Raw genomic sequence first — 21,077 nt, forward strand, 5'->3', positions numbered from 1 at the left:
TTGTTTCCCATCTGCAGCCAAAAACCTCATATATTTAGCAATTTAGTTGAACACAATATATTGTTGACTCAAAATGTACAACCTAAAACCCTGACATGCCCTTTCCATAGGCCATATGGTCACAGACTCTGTATTGTACATCACAAATAAGAAGGCCACATATGTTTTATAAACTAAACTGACAAACTGAGAGCAACTCTCAGCCAACAATAGTCAAGAAACAGTACACACACACGCGCGCACACACGCACACACACACACACACACACACACACACACACACACACACACACACACACACACACACACACACACACACACACACACACACACACACACACACACACACACACACAGTTAATGGCCAACAGTATGTTTATAACTTCAATTGATGATTTAAATTCCCATTAAATCCTAAAAGTATTTCATCTACAAGTCAAGTCAAGTCAAGTCAAGTTTATTGTCAATTTCTTTACATGCACTGGTCATACAAAGAATTTGAAATTACGTTTCTTGCTCTCCCATGCAGACATAGACTAATCTAGGTAAGGACATAGACAGTATAGACATAGACAGTACAGAAATAAACATCCAATCTTTTGCCCAGAGGCAAAATGGGCAGTAAGGAGGTTCAGAAAACAAAAACTCTACCATGTATTCCTCATGACTGAAACAGCTTTTTGATCGTTAGTTATCTCGATATTCAACATTAAATCAGGGTGATCAGTTTTTGGGTCTTCAGTCTTGTCAAATATTTACTGACGTATGGTCAGTGGGATTTGTCTCCTCTCCTTCCAGGCTCAGGGAGAGGGGTATCCAAAATTGGTCCACCATTACATTATATGAGGGGGATTCTTGTCTTGTTCTTGTCTCTGTTAAGACTGCCAAGGGGGTGACATCAGAAGGCATCAGCATCAGGAACGTGTCATGCACAGGGTCACTTTTGTGGATACTGCTATGGACACGTATTCCCTTTGCATGTGCCCTTAACACTGATGATTGCCCAATTACCCCTCCGTTGATGTGTGCTCATATGAATCAGCCAATTCAGAGAATGGTTAGCTGCTTCCTGGTAGCGGGATTGGCACCTCTGGTTGTCATTAACCCCTAAATAGTTATTCCATATCTCATAGCTCCACATCCAATCCCAACCCAGTATTCATACTCATAGGCGTGCAAAGATGGGGACAAGGTGGTGCTAAAGCACCTGTCCCTTTGCCCGACTGGACAAAAAAAACAAAACATTTTTTTAAGTTTTTGTCACAATGTACTGTGGTCCATGTTGACAGAATAATCAACAACTGCTTCGTGACCAAAAGCATGTGACAATAATGCCCTGAAATAATATATAGCCTCTATAACCTAGTAAAGCAGTTCCACATGCCCGCACCCCCCACCTTCAGCACCTGCCCCCCCAAAATGTCTGTGCATGCCACTGCCAGTGTCCCACTGTAAACATTTGACATGGTACCTCAACAGGGCCGGGCAACCAGGAATCATTAGTTCTACTGCCACATATTTCAAATGATTTTACCTGTCCAATTTCACCAGGTGATAGCCTGCTTGAATGATCAACCGACTGAACTGGACTTAATTAAAAACCGGACATTTGGAAAATGTGGCAATGAATTGTACCTAATGAGTCCATGTTGCCCACCACCGTTCTTCAGCAAGGTGGGAAGAACAAGGTCAGGTTAATAGCCACCTGTGCTGTTCTAATTTCCATGCTCATTCCACATTCCCAGATCCTTTGCTCTGTTTGTTGTGAGCTCTTGGTTCATTCCATCCAAAGTCAACTGTCTTCAGATGAAGGTTTTTCAGAGTCATTTTGCAAGGCTGTTGAGTCGTCTGGAACAAAGCAAAACAAATGGAACTCAATAACTAAAATATATTGTAAAAGAATGTGTGAATAATTGTGTGTTATCTGCTGGGATTAGCCACCTGACTCCATAGGCTGCAGTACAGTACCAGCGATTTGTTCTGATATGTTCATTTATATAACTTGCTGCTTGATTACCATGTCTTTTTACATTTTATTTATTTCATCTTTATTTTCCCAGGAAAAACAGACCCATTGACATTCAATATCTCTTTTACGGTACATGGCTGTCCTGGCCAAGTGGCAGCACGAATTACAAAATCAAAATTTCAGTTGCATTACAAAAACAAATCAGTTTTAAAAAAGAAATAAATTAAAACAATTGATCAATTCAAACAGTGTTTGGACAGACGAGTTCAGTGGTGAGGTTTCTTATTGATCATGTTTGATTTGATCTATTTAAGACTTGCCTTCAGCTTTCTCCATGCTGTCTAATGTTTGTCTCATCTCCTTACGCAAATCATCTGGGTCGATGCTGCAGCCATCAAATGCATCGCTAACAAATTCATCTTCAACCTAATTGAAAAAAATAATTTATGGACACAGCAATACAACACAGCAAACAGAATGTGGAGTAATATGCTATATTATAAAGAGAGCTGAAACCCACAACTTTCCTTTACAAAACACTTAACAGACACATTTAAAAAACTCTGACTCTATGCAATATAAAGCAATATGGTATGGAAACAGACTGGAAACCTTGATGAACAATTAACTTACCAAATTTGACTCTTCTGCAGTCACTGTAGTGGGTGGAGTTGATGGCTTTCTCTCTGTACAACAAAGTGTCATACTCTGTTAAAGTGCATTCGGTTAATCCACATTTTAGATGTAGTAGTTTTTAACAGCCATTTCAATTATGTAGTAGTATCATAGCTATTATTCCTAGCAACCTTTTAACATTTTAACAATTTGAGATGAAGCGAAAGTGCAGTTGGAAGTGTGGATCTGTGTGATTGGGGTATGTACGGAGGTGTGAGGTTTTATGTTGTTTTTTTGTTTTTTAAATGACCCCAGGCATGCTATCTTTTCTTTCTTGTTACTTTTTCACTGAACAAGGACTAGAACTACACAGAATTTCATTGTATCCATTACAATTACAAACATATTCTATTCTACAGTACTCGGTCACAGCCCCTTTGGTGATCATTGCAGGGCTCCACAGGGACAGCTTGTACTGTGACATCTATTTTACTCTATTCTACTACCAGGAACAGTGAAAAGGTCTTAACCTAGAACGTCTCTGCTATAACATACTTAGTTTTGATAACACATTAAGGCAGTACCCTCGATCTGTACGTCATCCAGGCTGATCATATCCGGAGATGCCACTGTTGATGCTGGAGTTGCTGCTGGTGCTGTTGGTGACGTTGGTGTTGTGAGTGAATTTAACTGGGCTGACTGCGTAATGAGGGACACCCTGTAGAAATAGTTCCTCCAGAATCGATCCTCTGTCAAACTGAACACAAAATGATTGAATTTAAAAACGTGCAGCTCTTCTAAGTGAGTCTGAGAATTGTTTTCACAATTCTTGCAGGTATTACATAATGTAAAACAGCTTCACATCCAAAAGAGGGTAAGGTAACGGAGCTTTAGAATAGGCCTATATTCAACTGTGTCAGTGGTTCATTGTGTTCTACCAGGACAGGTAAGACAAGATTTCACCAATTATCTTTGACTGACTAGAAGTATGCCAATTTAAATGTGTGTAGCCAGAGTGCAGGGAACAGGGAATATTTTGGAGAGTAGAGTTGGTCTGAGTGGAGGCACTCAAGACAAGAAGAGACTTCACAAGCTTCTTTAAACATACAGCAGATTGGGACGACCAAATGGTCATGCATCAATTCGTTTTTCTTGCAGAAACGATTGGATTTCATAAAAAATTTCATCCAAACAGAGATCAGGTGGTTAGTGGACTGAGACACTCAACTGTTTGGGGACCAGGGCGAAGCGCATCTGACTCAGCAGTTCATCTTCCTGTAGCATCACCATAGCGACAGGAGACATCTCCTCGTATTCAAACTGTAACTGGATCTCGTCAGGGGGGTCGCACAGGAAGTTCCTCTTGTCCTGTAACACACATGCATGCACACATACACACACATGCACACACATGCACACACACGCACACACACGCACGCACGCACGCACGCACGCACGCACGCACGCACGCACGCGCACACACACACGCGCGCACACGCGCACGCACACACGCACGCACGCACACACACACACACACGCACGCACGCACGCACACACACGCACGCGCGCGCACAGACACGCGCACACACACACGCGCACACACACACACGCACACACACACACGCACACACACACGCACACACATCAGACCAGCTAAGGTTGAACAACAGGTTTCAGCACGTCAGCCATTCAGCCTGGAATGCAGAAAGACGCTTGTTGCATGTCAGGCCCTATATTAATGTCTTGTAAAGTAACTGCAAGATTCCTCTTAAATAAAAATGTACACAGCAGATGGTTTGAGATACAGTTTGCAGGGTACAAAGGAAGGAATTATTGCTCCTGAAATTATAAAAATGATGCAAGTGTATAAGTATTGAGATACTGTACTAGGACATGCTGCGCCATTGTATTTTCTAATAAAATTGGCTAAATGTAAGTTCTTGTCCCATGTCTGATTTCAAATCCCATGCCTGTGGTCGTTCAGCTCAGAGTTGTCCTAAACCTAAACCAGCAGACTAATAGCACTTCCGTTCAAGTGATTTATTGGTGGAAAAGGGGAGAAACTGAAAGAAGAATAATGGAGACAGACACTCACCACTGACAGGGCCAGGATTTGTTGTTGAATGGTGTCCTCATCACTGTAACCCACCCACGGAGGCTCTGTCGCGGAAGCTGAATCATGAACATGAATTATATGATTTATTATACAGGCCTATAGTTTCTTTCATATCAAATCAACCCATACCAGAACTTTCCTGCATGCCTACACTGTCAATATTACACCACACACAGTTGTTTATGTATTTTTTTAAGTCCGTTTGGCTAAAAGCAATGTAACAACTTCATAACGATATTCAATTTCTATGACGTGAAAGCCCATTGGGAAACTCCAACTCCCATTGTCATTGTGACACAGCACTCCACAGCACACAAGTGAACACTGCACACTGCACACAACGAAATTGCATTTATGCCTCACCCGTGCAAGGGGGCAGCCCTCAGTGGCGCCCCATGGGGAGCAGTGCGGTGGGACGGTACCATGCTCAGGGTACCTCAGTCATGGAGGAGGATGGAGGAGAGCACTGGTTGATTACTCCCCCCACCAACCTGGCGGGTCGGGAGTCGAACCAGCAACCTCTGGGATGCAAGTCTGACGCCCTAACCGCTCACCCATGACTGCCCGTGTTAGCAAAACATAGAAGTCCATCTGTCAAGATATTTCACAGAAGCTCAGCAGGTAGCACGCCATGACCTTCTGTTGTAGGCTACATGCCCATTAGGCCTATTGTGATTTACCAGTCACACCGGTCATGTCAAAAACTAGCCCAGTTGCCTGGGTGTCGACTAGACAGACAGCAATCAGTCAGTGCATTAGGCTAATCTACTCCCAGATACTGTAAAATGTCTTACTTACCTTGTGGTTTTCTCAATCTTTCTTGTACAAACTTCTTTTGCTCCTGATGAAAGTCCCCTATAATTGTCTGCACAAAACATCAAAATTATGACATCATGCCACGCAGATTCCCATAGGAGGCAAACATCCCATATTGGCACAGATCATTCTCAAATAAATGAGGTGTTATGTGAACTAGTTCATCAACCAGAGGTAGGTTAGCCTACCTTGTCAAGGATACCACCAATATTCCCCTTAAAAGTCTCTGTGAGCCGTGCCGTGGCATTTCTGGCCAAACTGAATAGAAAACCTAGATGAAAGACACAGAAACACTTTGCCTTTTAGTCTAATTAATTCATAGGCCTACTTGAAAACACCTGCTGCCATTTAGCTAAGCACAATAGAATATTGAGTATTGACAGACAACTTTCTAAAGGTAGATAGTCTACATGGTAGGCCTACAAAACACTACAGGGCAAGTTTATCAAACATACCGGTAGTTCTAGTTGTTTCTGAGTTGTCATCCTATGCAGGACAAAACGTACCTCCTTCTTGTTGCTGTTGAATGGGTTCGTCCTCCTGAGAACTCTTATCACTCGCATGTAACTCCTGTTGACCCATTTCTCCGTCAGTGTCAAGTTTTTGTTCTTCTTTGCCCTCCTCTTCTAACTCGTTATCGTCTGGCCTCGTGATGCCCAGCAACGTGTCAAAGACTTTCAACATTGTATCAAAGAAGAATGGGCAATGTAGCCTTTACTTTTGAGTCTTCAAACTATTGTTCTTCATCAATGATACAATGTTCTTCATTGCTCGAACGAATGAGTTCCTGTAGCCTTTGGGACAGTAGCAACGTCAGCAGGATAAACAACGATACGTCACCCGCCTCGTTTCTGATTGGCTTAGATTTCTAAAGCTGTCATATTTTCATGTCGATAATGATTAGACAATGATTAGTAATAATGGGACAACGGGTTGGCCTATAGCTAGCTTATATCATTGTTTTATTATTATATGTTGTGTCATGTAATTGGACAGAAGGTTTTTTTTTTAATCGCATCCCTGTTCCAAATGTCCTGCAGGCAGAGGTGGCGTTTTCCTCCTCCTCAACTTCCCAAAACTTTAGACAACTATAAAATTGTCATTTGACACTTTTGCAACAGGTCAAGAACAAACACATTTTCACCATGTATATTATATTAAATCACATTTATTATAATGTTTAATTACATCAGCTCTCAAATATTTACAGAAACCCATTAAGACCATAATTCATGTGCAATGTCTCCTTCAATTGTGATCATGTGATGGGTCATCTCTTCTGCAAGACACCTTAGTTTTCTGGAAGCTGTAAAGACATATCACACATGACACATGCAGAACTGTGCATCAAATTGATATCATTGATAATTTTTTGAGAGATTGAAACAACAGGCTGTCCAAAACACTGTGTTTACTAACATTCATGTTTTAAAATGTAACATTCATGTTTCAAAATGTAAGACTTTACAGACATTTTATTCCTTCGTCATCACCTGATTGGCATCTAAAGCCCACACTGTCAATGAATTGATAACAGCCATCGGAAATGAATGCAAGCAAATACCAAGAGTGCTTTGACCAAAATGCACATCAGTTTGAAACCAGATGGTGATAAAACAGTATAAAATTGTAACTTAACCCATTGTGTCCTGGAGCGACATAAACGCTTCATTCAGGTTCTTGAGATTTAAGCTGTTTTATTAAAATGTGGGTAAGTTAGAGCAGAAAAAAACACAGTCCAGTGCAAAATGAAGGTTCTAGCTTTTAAAGGCAACTTATTTGATGTTTTTATGTACTTCGGAAGCTGAGATCTTTAGGTTTTAACAGGGACAAGGCAACTTTTCCCAAAAAGGGCTCAGGCTAAAATGGGTTAAACATTGTAAAGTTGTTAAGGCTGTTAGGCCTATATTTGAAAATGAAATTGAATTGTAATATTTCAACACCCACTTTGCATTGTGTGTGAATAAATTGTTTGGCACTCACCAGCCCAAAGTCATCAACGTACGTGTACTTCTGTTCCCTGTAGAGATTCCGCTTAGTCATGAAGGTTAAGACTATCCAGTCACAGACCACTGTGACCTGTAAGGTGAGAATGAATGAGGGACTGTCAGCATTTCACAACTTTCAACATTATAGCCAAATTAAGAAAATGCCCCCCTCGCTCATCACATAGTGCAAAGGGACCAACACAAGACAAAGCAAACCCTCCGTGGCGCAGCATTTCAGTAAGTGAACATTTCTGACATAACTGATCAGCTTACAGAGCTCAACTTGCATCTGAGACACCTGAAGTATCAGAGTAGTCCCTGTAGGCCTACGGCATTAGTCACGAAAGCAGGTACACCCACAGGTTAAAGAGTAGCACACACCATGCACATGTTGCAGTCATTTATGCAATGTATAGCAGTCTGCAAGTCCCTTTAACATGATCTTACACATTTCAACACGTCTTTGTCAGATGTACTCATTTTGCATTTGTAGACAGCCATGTTAGTTTATTAGTCTGTTTAACATACATGTGTATATCCATTGTGTCTCTAAGGGTGTGTGGTGGTCGTGTGTGTGTGTGTGTGTGTGTGTGTGTGTGTGTGTGTGTGTGTGTGTGTGTGTGTGTGTGTGTGTGTGTGTGTGTGTGTGTGTGTGTGTGTGTGTGTGTGTGTGTGTGTGTGGTGTGTGTGTGTGTGTTTTCAAACACACTCCAACACTTACCAAGCCCAGGAGGCCTAAGCCGGCCCCTACATTGAGCAGTAATGGGATAACATTAAATTTCCCAGCCTGAGAAGAAAGAACAATTTTCAGCTGTTATGTGTAATACAAACAAAATAATGATATCGTCGAGCAAAATAAACCTTGGGTGTTTTCTAGAAGTCACACTATAAGCGTACCTCTCCAAAAACCATAATGTCGAAACGAATCCCGTAGCCTTTAATTAGGGTTCTGGTTTCCTTGCCGTCATTGTTTTTATAGTACTTGGCAAATCTGTGTGAAAAGCAACAGCATACAGAGGCTTGCATGTAAATCTTGTGGGTTACTGGTCTTGTGGCAATACCAATCTGATGGACAAATTGCATTTTGAGGTGTTGAAATGAACATTTTAGACAAAAGCGGGAGAAAGAGAGTGTGGGAATGTGGTCAATGTGTTGGGTGCTCGAATCTTGCAACAATGTTGCGACCCTCACTGGGAACAGCACTGATGGGTCACATGCCAAGGGCCCATTCACCCGTCTCTCTCTCTCTTACACACACACACACACACACACACACACACACACACACACACACACACACACACACACACACACACACACACACACACACACACACACACACACACGTCAAGAGAGGAGGAAGAAAGGAAGACCCAGGGTCATATGTGCCCAAAGACCATGGCTTTCTAACAGAAAATGACACCAGGCCAATAAAGCGCAATCATTCCACAAACGAGTAAACATTTTATGCAGTCTTTTTCTTGTGCATGCTATGCATGCTCACATCTGTTACGTTTGTTTGTTTGGTTGTTTGTTTGTTTGGCCAGAAACATTGAATGCTCTAACCTGAAGTTGTAACCAGGGGAGACAGTGTTGGTGGGGTCCTTGTTGTCTAGGCGCCGGAAGTTGTAGCGTGGCACACACCAGGTATGTGGTAGGTCCAGATCACAGTCCCATCTGATCTGAACCCCCATCACGCCACCCTGGGGGCCAGAGGTTAGTGGTACAGACATACTGTATGGCCAGAGTACACAGGGTCCAATTCAATATCTAACCTTCCGTCCTCTCCTTTTGCTTGTGGCTGATGTGACGTCCCGCCTCCGCAGATCAAAGTTTCCCTGCTGGCAGCCTAGGCACAACAACTTGTTGGAGGATTTTTTTCCCATTCAAAATCCCGATTGCAAATGAGTAAATGACTTTTGAATTGTGCTTTTGCGAGAGATATAGAATAAAACTTCGATCGTCAATGACGTCTTGCCTTACATCAAGAGGCCCCAAGCAAATTGAGAGGACAGGAGGTTAGATAATGAAATGGACCCATACAGTACACTCCAGTATAATTATGTCCACGATTAGTTGTATGGTTCGCAGAATGGGGTACATGTTGAAAGTCTTGGTTAACTTTTATCTGGTGTTTTTGTCCAATTCAATTTCGACAATCTGTATTCCTGTTCATATCTGTTATATCTGTTCATTTTTAAAGACACTGTGCAGGAAATGGTCAAAAAAGGTACTGCAACTATGCTGCTCATTGAAACTGGGCTGCCTATTGCCAAGTTTGATCTTTACATGAAAGTTTACTGAGGAATAAACAAATATTTTCTAGTATGGTCCAAGTAGAGTCATTTTTGCAGCTAAAAATGGCTATTTTTGGACATTCAAAATGGCGGACCATGGAGAAGATCCCCCTTTTCATGTATGAAAAGTGCACTTTTTCCAGTCATAATGAATACTTAGAATTTTATTGTGGTGGTAAGTATTCATGAAAAAGGTAACATTAGTGAATGGGCAGCATGAATTCTGGAAATTACTAACTTAAATTAACTAAAAATCTCACACAGTGTCCCTTTAAGTTTCATTTATTACCTTTCAAGTTATGCTTCAGATTTCCTATGGTAAAGAAAATTAATCGATTTAGGTATTAATTTTTTCCTACCGCCATTTCCTTGTTACCTTCAGAGACACAACTGTATTATTGATCAGGTATTTTAAAGAGAATTTATTGTTGTATTTTTAACAGATTTGTAAATAATTGCCCACTGGTAAAGTAAAGTTTGGGGTGGGTCTATATGAATAGCGTTAACATGGCTGTTATTGAGGTGGACATCCTTTGTCCTGAGGTGAAGGAACAGGTGATCTCAGTTCCATATTTAGAGTTGAACGTTCTCCACAGTTTATTTCCTCGTGCATGACTCCCATCACAACTTCCCGTTACAGATAGTTTCAATAGGTTCTGAGCTCTCTAGTGCTTACGGTACGCTAGTACAGTCAGCCAGAGCTAAGCACCCTCAGCTGAAGCATTTATCGAATGTATTTACATGCACTAAATATGATGATTTTAAAAGGAATACGTACAGTATTCGGTTCAAACACGAGTTATGTAAACACATTCATTCCGAATGGGGCTGTATTCCAGGAATATTGCAGTGACACAACGCTCCAGAATTTTAAACAGAATCCTGACAACATTCTATTTGAAATTCGCATGTACTAACTGCTCTCCAAACTTACAAAAAAGCCAATTCAACCATTGCCTGCATACAAAGTACCCAAAGAAAGAGAAGCAACACTAGAATAGTAGACATTATATTCATCTCAAAAGATTATTTAAACCATTGATGCCTGATGTTGCGTTGTGCAACATTGGCCCTGGCGCCTGGAGCTGCATTACGCAACATTCAGGCACATGAGATGAGATGAGAGACAATTTTATTAAAAATCTCTGTTTGTTTGAGATGAATGAGCACATTATAATGAAAGATGAGGGTCTTAGCGTTTAAATGCAACTTAGTGCATATTTTTATGTGCTTCAGAAGCTAAGATATTTCGATTTTTACAGGCTGAGGGCAGCTTTTCTTAAAAAGGGCTCAGGCATTCAGCACCCTTTTTAGCAGGTGCCTTAGGCGTCAATGGGTTAACCTACATGAACGGCCATGGTCTGGAAGTCCTCTTCTGCCTCATCCACCATGTCTTTGAGCCTGAAGATTGGGCATTCTGGATCACTAGAGCGGCTAAACACACAGTCCTGCAAATAGGAGCTGTTTATGTGCGGCAAAATATTCCTTCTGTAATTACAAAACAGCAACAGCCATTACGAATATGCTACAATCTACTGTACAGTAATGCAGTTCAAGTATATTTTTTCTTAAATGTCCTAGCTTGTTGTTCTGACTATTGTCCCATCCACTTCATTGAAGCACTTTTTTAATGAGACAAAATCCTATGACTTACTTGCTGAATTGAAACTTGGGGAATCGGATGTTGTTCTTCACCAGTACAGTGAAGTTTTCTGCATCACCCAGCATTGGAGGACTAAAGACAGACATGAAGACCGTCAAGATGAATACAAACGTGTAAGTGAAAAAGTTAAAGCCCATCTGGGAAACTCCCATAGTCATTCTGGCACAGCTCTCACAATAAAATTGCATTTTTGCCTCACCCATGCAAGGGGGCAGCTGCAAATGGCACCCCAAAGGATGGTACCATTCTCAACTTTATTCACCTGAGTGATGAAGGTCTAAGACCGACATGTTGGAATTAAAGTTAGATGAAATGGCTCATAAGTCACTGTTCAGAAAAGACTATGAAAGTTTTGCACACTAACCTATGAGCCATCTCCAATGCACCTGCCAGCTGAGGTGTGAGAAAAAAATAATCACAAATGAATGTGACCAGAGATGAAAACTATTAAGTGTGCCTTTAGTACCGGCTTCTTTCTCTATTTGCATTTTCACTGTGCAACACCACCATTTACCACCATTTGTAGGCTACATCACTTTGTCCTTCATCAAACATTTCACTCTCTCTTAGTAACCCAAATTATTAACTTAAGGTTTTAATATTAGAACTTTGTCTTTGATTCCAACTATTTAATGTCTTCTTTACTCCCTGCATTTCTTTTTAACTTTTCAAATTGTGTGCCTTTTATATTTTATTGGCTGTTTTCTTATACTTTTATTTTTGTGAAGCACATTGAGCTGCATCTATATATGAAATGCACAATACAATTAACATTCCCTTGCCTTGACAAATGTTTAAGATATTCAGCAAGCATCATGTTTTTATGAAAGGGAAAAAAATAATACTGTATAGATCATTTTGAAATACATACGATGCATCATCAATGTAATTCCCAAGCTATGTACAGTAATGCTTTCAATGGCATTCTTACTTAGGTGGCTCATCATCTCTTTCCAAGGGGCACCAGGCAAAAACCTCACATGTTTTAACAGTCTGATTGAAGATCACACATCTACCTGTTTGCACACCTGTGGAAAGCAAATGCACACAGAGATGATTGATAAGGAGGAGACGGTAAAGGAAGTTCTTACAGATTCAATATGATGTAAGGTTTTAAGCTGCCATGTCTATGCACTGCCATGTCTCTGTTAGGAGACCAGCAGGGGTTCAGAATCAAAGGTGACGGACACCTTCACTCCAAGAGTGGAAAATCTTAATGACTGAGGCCACCTCCTATGAGGTCATGTTAGCGAGGATAAGGAGTAAAGGTCCTGTGGAACTGGGGCTTTGGGATTTTTTCATGGCACATCTTACTTCTAACTAGTGCCAAGATTGTGAAGCTTGCCTTAAGAAATATTATTTTACTTTACTGTATTATTGGACCTTGTGCAGTGTTTTTGATATTCCTTTTTGTTTTTTATTTTTATTTATTTATTTATTTATTTGTTTTTATCGGTTTCTGTATATATTGATTTGTAATATTTTATGTTGTTGAACTGGGACTACCTGAGACTTTTGAAAATGTGTCCTTGAAATGCTGGCCTTCCTATTTTTCGTTTCCATATGATGTACCACTGCAAATGTATACTATACTGAGTGTGTTTCAATAAAAAATTGAATTACAAAAAAAAAAGAAAAAAGGTGACGGACAGGGGCATGCAGTGGTGCATTTGCATCCCCAGTCCCGACCTAAATGAGGCTCTCTCAACTTTCACTGCAGACAAATGAGTGGAGTGCAGCAGCAGTAACATTGTTAAGAAATAAAGAATGAAGGGGGGAAAAATGCACCACCACTTTAAAAACTCATTCCGGCTCCCTTGTTCAGGATGAATGGAATTCATTGGGGGAAAATCAAAGCATCATGAAGGACACCAAAATTGATCCTACTTCGTTGCATCAGTGACACATGGAATGATTTACCTTGGTTACCATATTGAAAAATTTTGGTTAAACCACTCATGAGTGAGTACCCAGTGCTCAATGAAAAAATAATAGCCTACCATTGCTGCGAGGACCTTTTATTCCAACTTTGCAGTCCTTGTCTGTGTAACACCTGGAAGATTCACTTGGGATCTAGGCAGACAGAATAGACACTTTAGATCAGTTGTTCTCAACCTTTTGTGCATAAAAACCCCCTGAATCATTAGGCCTCCCAACGCCCCCTTGAACTCATTATAAGTCGGACAACGCCCCCTCCCCTTAGTACATAAAAAATAAAAAAAAGTATAATGCCACCCAATGGTAACTAAGCTCCGCCCCCTTTCAGCTGTATCCTTCTCAACGCTCCCCCTAGGGCTCCCCAATACACTTTATAGATACACACCATTGTTCAATACAGACTTGGGGACTTCAAGAAGCAGAATTCCAAGGCAGGACCGTATTATGACACTGTAGTGCCCCCGCACACTACACCTCACAGAGGCCCCCTTTATGAACAATATTTGTTACGTTTTTGTCTTGTGGTGCCCCCTAACTGGTTGTAAATGGTTGAAGCCCCTGGGCACTGTGCCACTGGCCCTTATGGATAATCAGACCCTGTTCCTAGAAAGATGCATACTCTAAATTCATGTCTCAGAACTAGATGTGCCATTGACAAGAATGTGAAGAATGGCAGCCTTGTCCCAAGCAGTTTTCAATAGGTCCGTTCAATGGACATTTTGAGAGCTCTGCTTTCATTTGCCTATGCACTTTGCACCCCATGGTGTCTGCCAAATGACAGCCGGCCTCCTTAGGCTGTTTTGACAATGTTTTACTCAAGAAAGACTCCTTTGCAACCAACAGTACGTACCTCTGCACAGTGTGCTTGCGTCTGGTTGTCTGTCACAATCAGGTTTGTGAGCACAAAGAATGAGCTCTCCTCCTATGTAAAAAAAATGAGAGAGAGTAAGAATAAAACCCAGGACCATTTAAAATGAATCTTAAAATAGCCCAAATAGTTCAAATGGTGGTACCAATGGCCAAGGTGGAACTTTGATAATACAGCCAACCCCATAACCCAAACAGCATCAAGAGTGTGAACAAAGTGTAAAGACAATGTTGTTGAGTGAAATACCAAAGCCCTCATCCAGTGACAGGAGGATATCTCAGCATCAGAAAGTTGACAAACATGCATTCCCTGTAGGTGACACTGGTAATAGACCAAATTGTAAGACTGTCTCCTTATTTGTGCCCCCAGATTGGATCAGTGATGTGGGCAACCTGAATCCATTAGCTATAGTCCAGTGCCACATAGTCCAAATTACCTGGTTTTACCTGTCCGATTCAAACAGGTGATCATTCAACCAGCAATCACCTGGTTACATTGGACTGGTAAAACCAGGTCATTTGAAATGTGTGACTCTGGATCTCAAATGGTGCACGTCTGCAATTGATGATCATGTTTTAGTGTGTATGGCGTATTAATTACGCGCTAAAACATAGTGCCCGGAGTGCACAAGTGCACCATCTGAGACACAGCACAGGTTAGGGCTGCACAATATTAGAAAAATATGCGATACATGATAACATGACTGTATATCGCGATATCGATATTACTCACAATATTTAATATATACATATATTTTCCCCTCTCTACTTGTCATTCTACACTTTATCATGTATGAAACAATTGAGAGCAATGTTTTATTTATTATTTTTATTTAGAAAAAACATGGCTAATACACAGCATCAACTTAAAACCTTTTTTAACGTTTTCTCCAAATTGGCTGTTATTAAAAATTAAAAAGGTATCACGATATAACCAACTTCTGCGATGCGTATATTGCAAGCCGTGATATCGCAATATCAATACATTTTCGATATATCCTGCAGCCCTAGCACAGGTTGCCCTTCACTGGATTGGATCATATGTGTGGCAAGGTTGTTGCCTCATGAAGTTATATTCTCAACCCCCTGACTTAAACTTTATTCAGAGGGCCAAAGGGAGAGGACAGAGACCAGCCACCCGTGACAGGTAACACCTGTGACGTCTTTAGGCATTGGATGTAGCTATACCTCGTCTTTATTAGCTCGTATTGGTACCTGAGGCGGAATAATGTAGTCAGCAACATCCCAAACCCGGAGACCAAGATCTGACGTGTTTGTGAGAGCAATTCCTTTCACTTTGGTCGTGACAGAACTAAGAACGGTGTCAGTTTCTTGGTAGCCTTTATTCCAAACGCAGACATACCTGTCCATCAGAAAACAGGGTGAAAGTGAGTTGGGGTTCCCTCTCATTATTATTATTTTTAATCAATCAACAAGTTAGATTTCCATTTCTGTGTTTCAAGGGTGGACAAACCTGATTAAGAAAGTAAAAGTCCTGCCAGATAGTCCTTCTGCCTACTATATCAGATGATTTCACTAATTACCCCATCAACCTGGCTGAGTATGTGGTAGGCCTAATACAATCAGCTGGTTCGTTAGATTGGCTGGAGCAAATTTATGGCAGGCTTTTAACTTTTTGAATCTGGGATGTCTGTCCCTGGATATCTTAGACTGGGCTACCTGGATTAATTTGTTACAATCCAGTGCCACATGATCTGGTTTTACCTGTCCAAATGAAACAGGGGATTGCCTGATTGAGCAATGCTGAAAGTTCAGAAAACTTGTTCTTTTTTATTTCTTAGTGCAAATAAGAATACATTAAAGAAGAAAAAAGATCAGTGTCTTCTGAACTTTATTTCAGCATTGCTCAAGTTCTCCTGCATTATACCTGCACTTGAATTAACCTACTGAAGACTTGTTGGGTGCACAATGACTTTCCTGTACTTTGATCACCTGGTTGACTTGGACAGGTAAAACCAGGTCATTTCGAGTAGGTCGCATTGGATTATAATTCATGGATCCAGGTTGAACATCACTGTTTTAGACACATCTCAGCCACAAAAACAGACACTCACCCAATTATGTAGGCTATAACCAAGGCCTGAGTGGTGCGGTTAATGGCTCCAACTTTCTTGCTTCGTATCACCAAAGTTTTCGACGTCGAATAGTCAAAGAAACAGTTACATACCGCCTCGCAACAATGACTATCTTTAACCTGAGTCATCGCACCGACAGCTACCCAAGGCGATGGTGCTCCAATTCAACCTTCAAGTGCAAGTGCACGACCAATGTGTGAAAGATATTAAACCAACATCCGATATCTCCTTCCCCAAAACAAAGTGCTCTCTCCCTGAACCCTGAAACGCCTTTGGTCAGTTTTGAAGGGACTCACGGTAAATTCAACGGCAGAGGAAATGTTTGGGTAGGCCTACTTCCCCAGGCGTTGGAACAATGTCCTATCAAATTATATGATATAAAACAATAAGCGGTCTAAAAACTCCTCTGCTCAAAGTAGCCTAGGTATTACGTTTCGTCGGCGTTGACAAACATTTTACATGCCTCAGCAGTTTATTGCGTTTGTCACGAGTGTGGGGGCACCGTATCACATGCAGATAAGTTTATTATGCAGAGATAAAAGAACACCTTAAGTTTGTACGGACAATAAGCAAATAGGCTGCCATTCCAATTGGTTACAAGACCAGCTTTTGGCAGTACCTCGGCTTGCCGAGAGTGCCCCAGCAAAATCTGCTTCCAGAAGATAGGAGGGAAGGAAGCAATGCTCCGTTAACGGTGGGCGTACACATTCCAGTAGGCCTACACAATACCCAGTGATGAGATTCTGAGTGGTAATTGTGTTTTTGAACGGACTCTTTATTATTAAGTAGAACTATATGATGGTTGTGTTCAAAAAATACGTAGACACTTGGCAATTGATGTGTTACAACATTTTATATAAGGACCAATGCAGACAATCCAAAGTATCACTCTAAAATATGTGCATTTACATTCCTTGAGATCATCCTTGGATATGTAGTCCTAATGATCGTTGCATTTGAAATTCTGCCATGAGGTTTATAGGCTAGCTGTATATATTGAAATGCATTTTTTCACTTGACAAAATACATAGGCACTACTGTCTGCCATTTCAAATCACATTGCTTTGCAAGGGATGGACCACTCTCTCACTTCCCAATTGAGTGCGTGAAACAATGCATGGCCCGGTCAATGACAACCAACTTCCCAATTTGAACTTCCCATACCTGACATGTAATTTCCTGAAAGCTATGCGGAGTCCACTTTTTATAGAAGTTTTTATTTTTCTAAAGAGTAAAAAGTAGGCCTACATGGGATAGGACAATAAAAGCCTTTATCCCATGTCCCAAAACATTGATCCCTGACTTAACAGGTAACATTTTGGTTGCTTCACAAGTGATTGTGGTTCAGCTATGTACCACAATCAACCGTGGCCCAGAATAGACCATCTCTGCCTCAGCCGTGGCGTGAGATAGGGAATGGAAGGATGGGATTCGAACATGCAACACTCTGATCTGAAGTCCATCTCCTTAACCACACCTAGGGTCAACATTTCAGCCTAAAACGGTTCATTCTCCAAATACCACTTTAATTTTGCTCATCCAGGGATGAACATCACCCTAATGCGAAACAGGCTTTTACAACAGATAGAACAAAGTAGCCTGTTCTAAATTCTTTAAGCCCTTGTCACATGAAGGATAAGTATAGCTAATGAAATTTTCCCGCAGTCCAATGAATGTCTGTTTAGAAAACAAAAAAACACCACATTTTTAGAAAATACATAATTTCCTTGACACTGGCGACACGACAACAATTAGTATTAGTACAATAAGAGCTACAGGCTAACAAGGAGGAGACCACAGGAAATATTGTGGTGTTAATTCAACACTTAGAATATAGGAACAAATACACTCTTTACAAAAGTGTTAAATTTGACTCTCAAAGTGTTGAATCAATGTTACTCAATTGATAGTGATAGCCGAATTAACAAGCCACAATTTTCAGTGCATATGCTCTCTGTTGTGTCATTGCAGTAGGAGCTGTAGGATAATAACAGAAGGGGCCCAACAGGATGGCCTCTGGTACGACCACACAGGGTTCACAGGAAGAGCCTGAGCAGCTTTGGTTTGAAGGGCTGAAGGACGCTAATGTCCATGTTGTCTGCCATTTCCTTGGCGTTGAGGATGATCTGATGGGCCTCGTCAAACAGCTCCGGGCCGAGGGCGGCCCGCACACGCTCCTTCCACGCACTCAGCTTGGGCCTGCTGGCAAAGACGTCCAGGCCGGACCCGACGGGCTGCAGAAAACAGAAACGGTGCAAGACCAAGAGTGGTGAGATTCATTATTGGAACTATACTATGCAGCACAGTGGCACTAAAACCATATGCAGTGCATGGGGTGTTTAAAGTTCAGCCATGGAGTTCAGCAATGGAGGGAGTGTAAGGAGTAGGGATCTCTGCAATACAGACAGCCTGAACCAAGGTCCCTCTGCTACGGTATTCATTTATAATGCAATGAGGTATGATAACTGATTAAAGGAGGGCTAGCCCCTTACAAAAGCCAACTTCTGTATAACACACCAAATGTATTTTGAAAGCCTAAAGTCTGTTTTTTTTAGTTGTTTTTTTTTTACTAAATTATTGGAACATGTGCAGAAAACTAACCGATTTTGGGACAAGACCATCATAAGCGTGACCTTGAGAACTGTGCTACACAGTGGAATAATTAATAGGTTATTCAAAAACCTTAATTGCAGTGGGCTTTAATAAAGCACAATATAATGGCACACTGAACAATATTTTAGTACATTTTAGAGTTTTTTATTGGTCACAAAGGAAATTTAGTGAATGAAGTTAAGTTGCACATGCTGCAAAGTTTACAGAGATGGTTAGTCTGGCACCACTATACCTGCATTATCTCCACAATGGCAACAACATCCGCCAGGGAGATCTCATTTCCAGCGATGAAAGGTCTGTCCTCTAGGAACTTCTCCTCAATGAGCTTCAGAGAGCCATCTAGTTCTTCCAAAGCTGCAGTCATTTTGTCCTTGGGCACATCATCTCCTAAAAGTTTGGGGATGAAGACCTAAAAAATAGAAGTAAGGCTGTCAAAGCAGGGCTGACTGACTTTCTGATGTATAAGCTATTATGCACTTTTACGCACATGGCCCCAACGTCGCGCATTTTGGGTATCCGTCCAAACAACACAGCAACGTGTGGATACTTATCTCTCCCAAACAGAATTCTTTGGGAAACCAGCTGGGACACAAGGGAGCGGATGACATAGCCTGCTTACCCTGAGCCAGAACACTTTTGAGCCGTGCATCCGCACAGCCGTGTGCTGCCAAGAAAGGTACTCGTTCACCCGGGCGCGCTTTTGGAGGTCGGCGGGATACCAGTGGTCTGGCGTATGGAACTTCTGCGCCAAGTATGTCATGATGGCAATGCTAGAAAACACACAGCCTACATTACAGCATATTACATTCCAATCTCGCAGTTAAGGCTTCAAAAGTACACACTGTGGGTGGTGTATACAATGACAGCAGTGGAGATATTGTTAGGTTAAACTCCTAGACTTCGAGAACAGATTGCAGCTCATGCAATGAATGTCATAGACATTAAGGCGAAATACCAATTGACTTAAAGTAACGGGCTCTTCACATGCTGAAAGGGTTGGGTGGGTCACCATCTCTCCACAGAAACATGTCGAAGCAGGGAGTTAAAGATTGATAATTGTCAAAGTATTCAGAGGAATAAATGAAGACATGTTTACCTCTCTCCCATACAAAAATCCCCATCGCGCATTGCAGGGGCTTTTCTGACCAGGTTAACTTTGCCAAATTCTTCACCATATTGCTCTCCTGTAAAATCACGGAAGAACATACAAGTTAGTAAACACGTCAAAACGCAGATCGAAATAACTGCACACAATGTTTGTTTTGGTTCGCATCCAAGAACAAGTAGGCTAAAGCTTTTTGGACCAATGTTGCATATGACAGGAACGGTGATGGCCTACATTCAAACCTACCTCCAAACAATGACATCTTTTTAAAATCAAATTTGATATTGTTTTTCTTTGCAAACATGTAGACAGATCTACATGGCTGGGAGTAAAGATCTAGGTATAGTTCCAATGCCATTTTAAAGTTATATCCCGTTTGTCGAATCGAGCCTTGGTAGACCTTCGGCAGCGTCTGAGCATTCAAAATCCCTCCCTAAAATGACGCTGAAAAAGTTCATACACAGGACGCCGATCCTGGGAGTGGGGGGGAACAACACCCTTTTGAGGGTGGGCTTTGCAACGCCTCAACGCGTGACACTAAACACAATTAGTTGTGGTCGAATGTAGAATAAAGACAACATTATAAGACACATAAATTACATAATATTTATGGTTTGGTGAACTTTGTAGCGGATAGGGTCCTAAGAGGGGAGGAGTCAGGCATCGATGGCATATTTATCATCACAACAACCTACTTTTTTCTTCTTTTTTTAAAGAAAAAAACATTTTTCACCACCAGTGACAATCTTTGACAAGGTGACGACGGTCACACAGCACCAAGCAAGAGCTCACCATTAAAATAATTTCATGAATAGGTAAATTTGAAATGTAGACTAGACCATCATGGCACCTTTACCTTTCAGGTTTAGATCAGCACATCCACACAACATATAGTTAAACGTTTATGAATGGAGCTTTTTTTGCTGTGCAGAAAAGTAACTTAACAACTCACTGTGATTTTGGTTGAGGCTTAATGGATAGGGTGCTCTTTTAA

General features: G+C 41.2%; 3 protein-coding genes across 6 annotated transcripts; all 3 read right to left on the bottom strand.

The window, feature by feature from the left end:
* Positions 1-441: 441 nt before the first annotated feature.
* Positions 442-6,300, bottom strand: LOC134460260 (synapse-associated protein 1-like). Of its 3 annotated transcripts, none has more exons than XR_010037035.1 (10): positions 6,023-6,300; positions 5,705-5,787; positions 5,499-5,565; positions 4,680-4,756; positions 3,813-3,952; positions 3,169-3,341; positions 2,603-2,655; positions 2,290-2,395; positions 1,706-1,848; positions 442-881 (listed from the first exon to the last, which is right to left on the bottom strand). XR_010037035.1 is itself a non-coding variant. In XM_063212708.1 (9 exons), the coding sequence occupies exons 1-9, from the start codon at positions 6,198-6,200 to the stop codon at positions 1,793-1,795; spliced, it is 933 nt and encodes a 310-aa protein (XP_063068778.1). In that variant the 5' UTR covers positions 6,201-6,300; the 3' UTR covers positions 442-1,792. The 3 variants fall into 3 exon arrangements, 1 of the variants encoding a protein (XP_063068778.1); XR_010037034.1 differs by having other exon boundaries at positions 1,636-1,848; XM_063212708.1 differs by having other exon boundaries at positions 442-1,848.
* Positions 6,301-6,664: 364 nt separating this feature from the next.
* On the bottom strand, positions 6,665-16,930 carry p2rx4a (purinergic receptor P2X, ligand-gated ion channel, 4a). Of its 2 annotated transcripts, none has more exons than XM_063212709.1 (12): positions 16,345-16,930; positions 15,458-15,632; positions 14,253-14,324; positions 13,465-13,537; positions 12,396-12,492; positions 11,456-11,536; positions 11,148-11,289; positions 9,071-9,207; positions 8,402-8,495; positions 8,226-8,291; positions 7,500-7,595; positions 6,665-6,822 (listed from the first exon to the last, which is right to left on the bottom strand). In XM_063212709.1, the coding sequence occupies exons 1-12, from the start codon at positions 16,491-16,493 to the stop codon at positions 6,808-6,810; spliced, it is 1,197 nt and encodes a 398-aa protein (XP_063068779.1). In that variant the 5' UTR covers positions 16,494-16,930; the 3' UTR covers positions 6,665-6,807. The 2 variants fall into 2 exon arrangements, with proteins under 2 accessions (XP_063068779.1, XP_063068780.1); XM_063212710.1 differs by having other exon boundaries at positions 15,485-15,632; positions 16,345-16,927.
* A 269-nt stretch (positions 16,931-17,199) lies between these two features.
* On the bottom strand, positions 17,200-20,530 carry gstt1b (glutathione S-transferase theta 1b). The gene is made up of 5 exons (XM_063212712.1): positions 20,330-20,530; positions 20,075-20,162; positions 19,598-19,748; positions 19,211-19,387; positions 17,200-18,599 (listed from the first exon to the last, which is right to left on the bottom strand). The coding sequence occupies exons 1-5, from the start codon at positions 20,439-20,441 to the stop codon at positions 18,402-18,404; spliced, it is 726 nt and encodes a 241-aa protein (XP_063068782.1). The 5' UTR covers positions 20,442-20,530; the 3' UTR covers positions 17,200-18,401.
* Between the last annotated feature and the right edge of the window lie 547 nt (positions 20,531-21,077).

Source organism: Engraulis encrasicolus, chromosome 12 (genome assembly GCF_034702125.1).
Source record: "Engraulis encrasicolus isolate BLACKSEA-1 chromosome 12, IST_EnEncr_1.0, whole genome shotgun sequence".
Taxonomy (NCBI): Eukaryota; Metazoa; Chordata; class Actinopteri; order Clupeiformes; family Engraulidae; genus Engraulis; species Engraulis encrasicolus.

What these genes read in the sequence shown, in the direction of transcription:
- gstt1b (XM_063212712.1), bottom strand. Translation starts at nt 20,441, where the DNA reads ATGGCATTGGAACTATACCTAGATCTTTACTCCCAGCCATGTAGATCT. An exon ending in AAAGATGTCATTGTTTGGAG is followed by an intron (nt 20,163 to 20,329) that starts GTAGGTTTGAAT and finishes GTGATTTTACAG; the next exon opens with GAGAGCAATATGGTGAAGAA. An exon ending in CAAAAGTGTTCTGGCTCAGG is followed by an intron (nt 19,388 to 19,597) that starts GTAAGCAGGCTA and finishes TCTATTTTTTAG; the next exon opens with GTCTTCATCCCCAAACTTTT.
- LOC134460260 (XM_063212708.1), bottom strand. Translation starts at nt 6,200, where the DNA reads ATGTTGAAAGTCTTTGACACGTTGCTGGGCATCACGAGGCCAGACGAT. An exon ending in TCAACAGCAACAAGAAGGAG is followed by an intron (nt 5,788 to 6,022) that starts GTACGTTTTGTC and finishes TCTTTCATCTAG; the next exon opens with GTTTTCTATTCAGTTTGGCC. An exon ending in TTGGTGGTATCCTTGACAAG is followed by an intron (nt 5,566 to 5,704) that starts GTAGGCTAACCT and finishes TGTTTTGTGCAG; the next exon opens with ACAATTATAGGGGACTTTCA.
- p2rx4a (XM_063212709.1), bottom strand. Translation starts at nt 16,493, where the DNA reads ATGACTCAGGTTAAAGATAGTCATTGTTGCGAGGCGGTATGTAACTGT. An exon ending in CGCAAGCACACTGTGCAGAG is followed by an intron (nt 13,538 to 14,252) that starts GTACGTACTGTT and finishes CTGTCTGCCTAG; the next exon opens with ATCCCAAGTGAATCTTCCAG. An exon ending in CCCAAGTTTCAATTCAGCAA is followed by an intron (nt 11,290 to 11,455) that starts GTAAGTCATAGG and finishes TTGTAATTACAG; the next exon opens with AAGGAATATTTTGCCGCACA.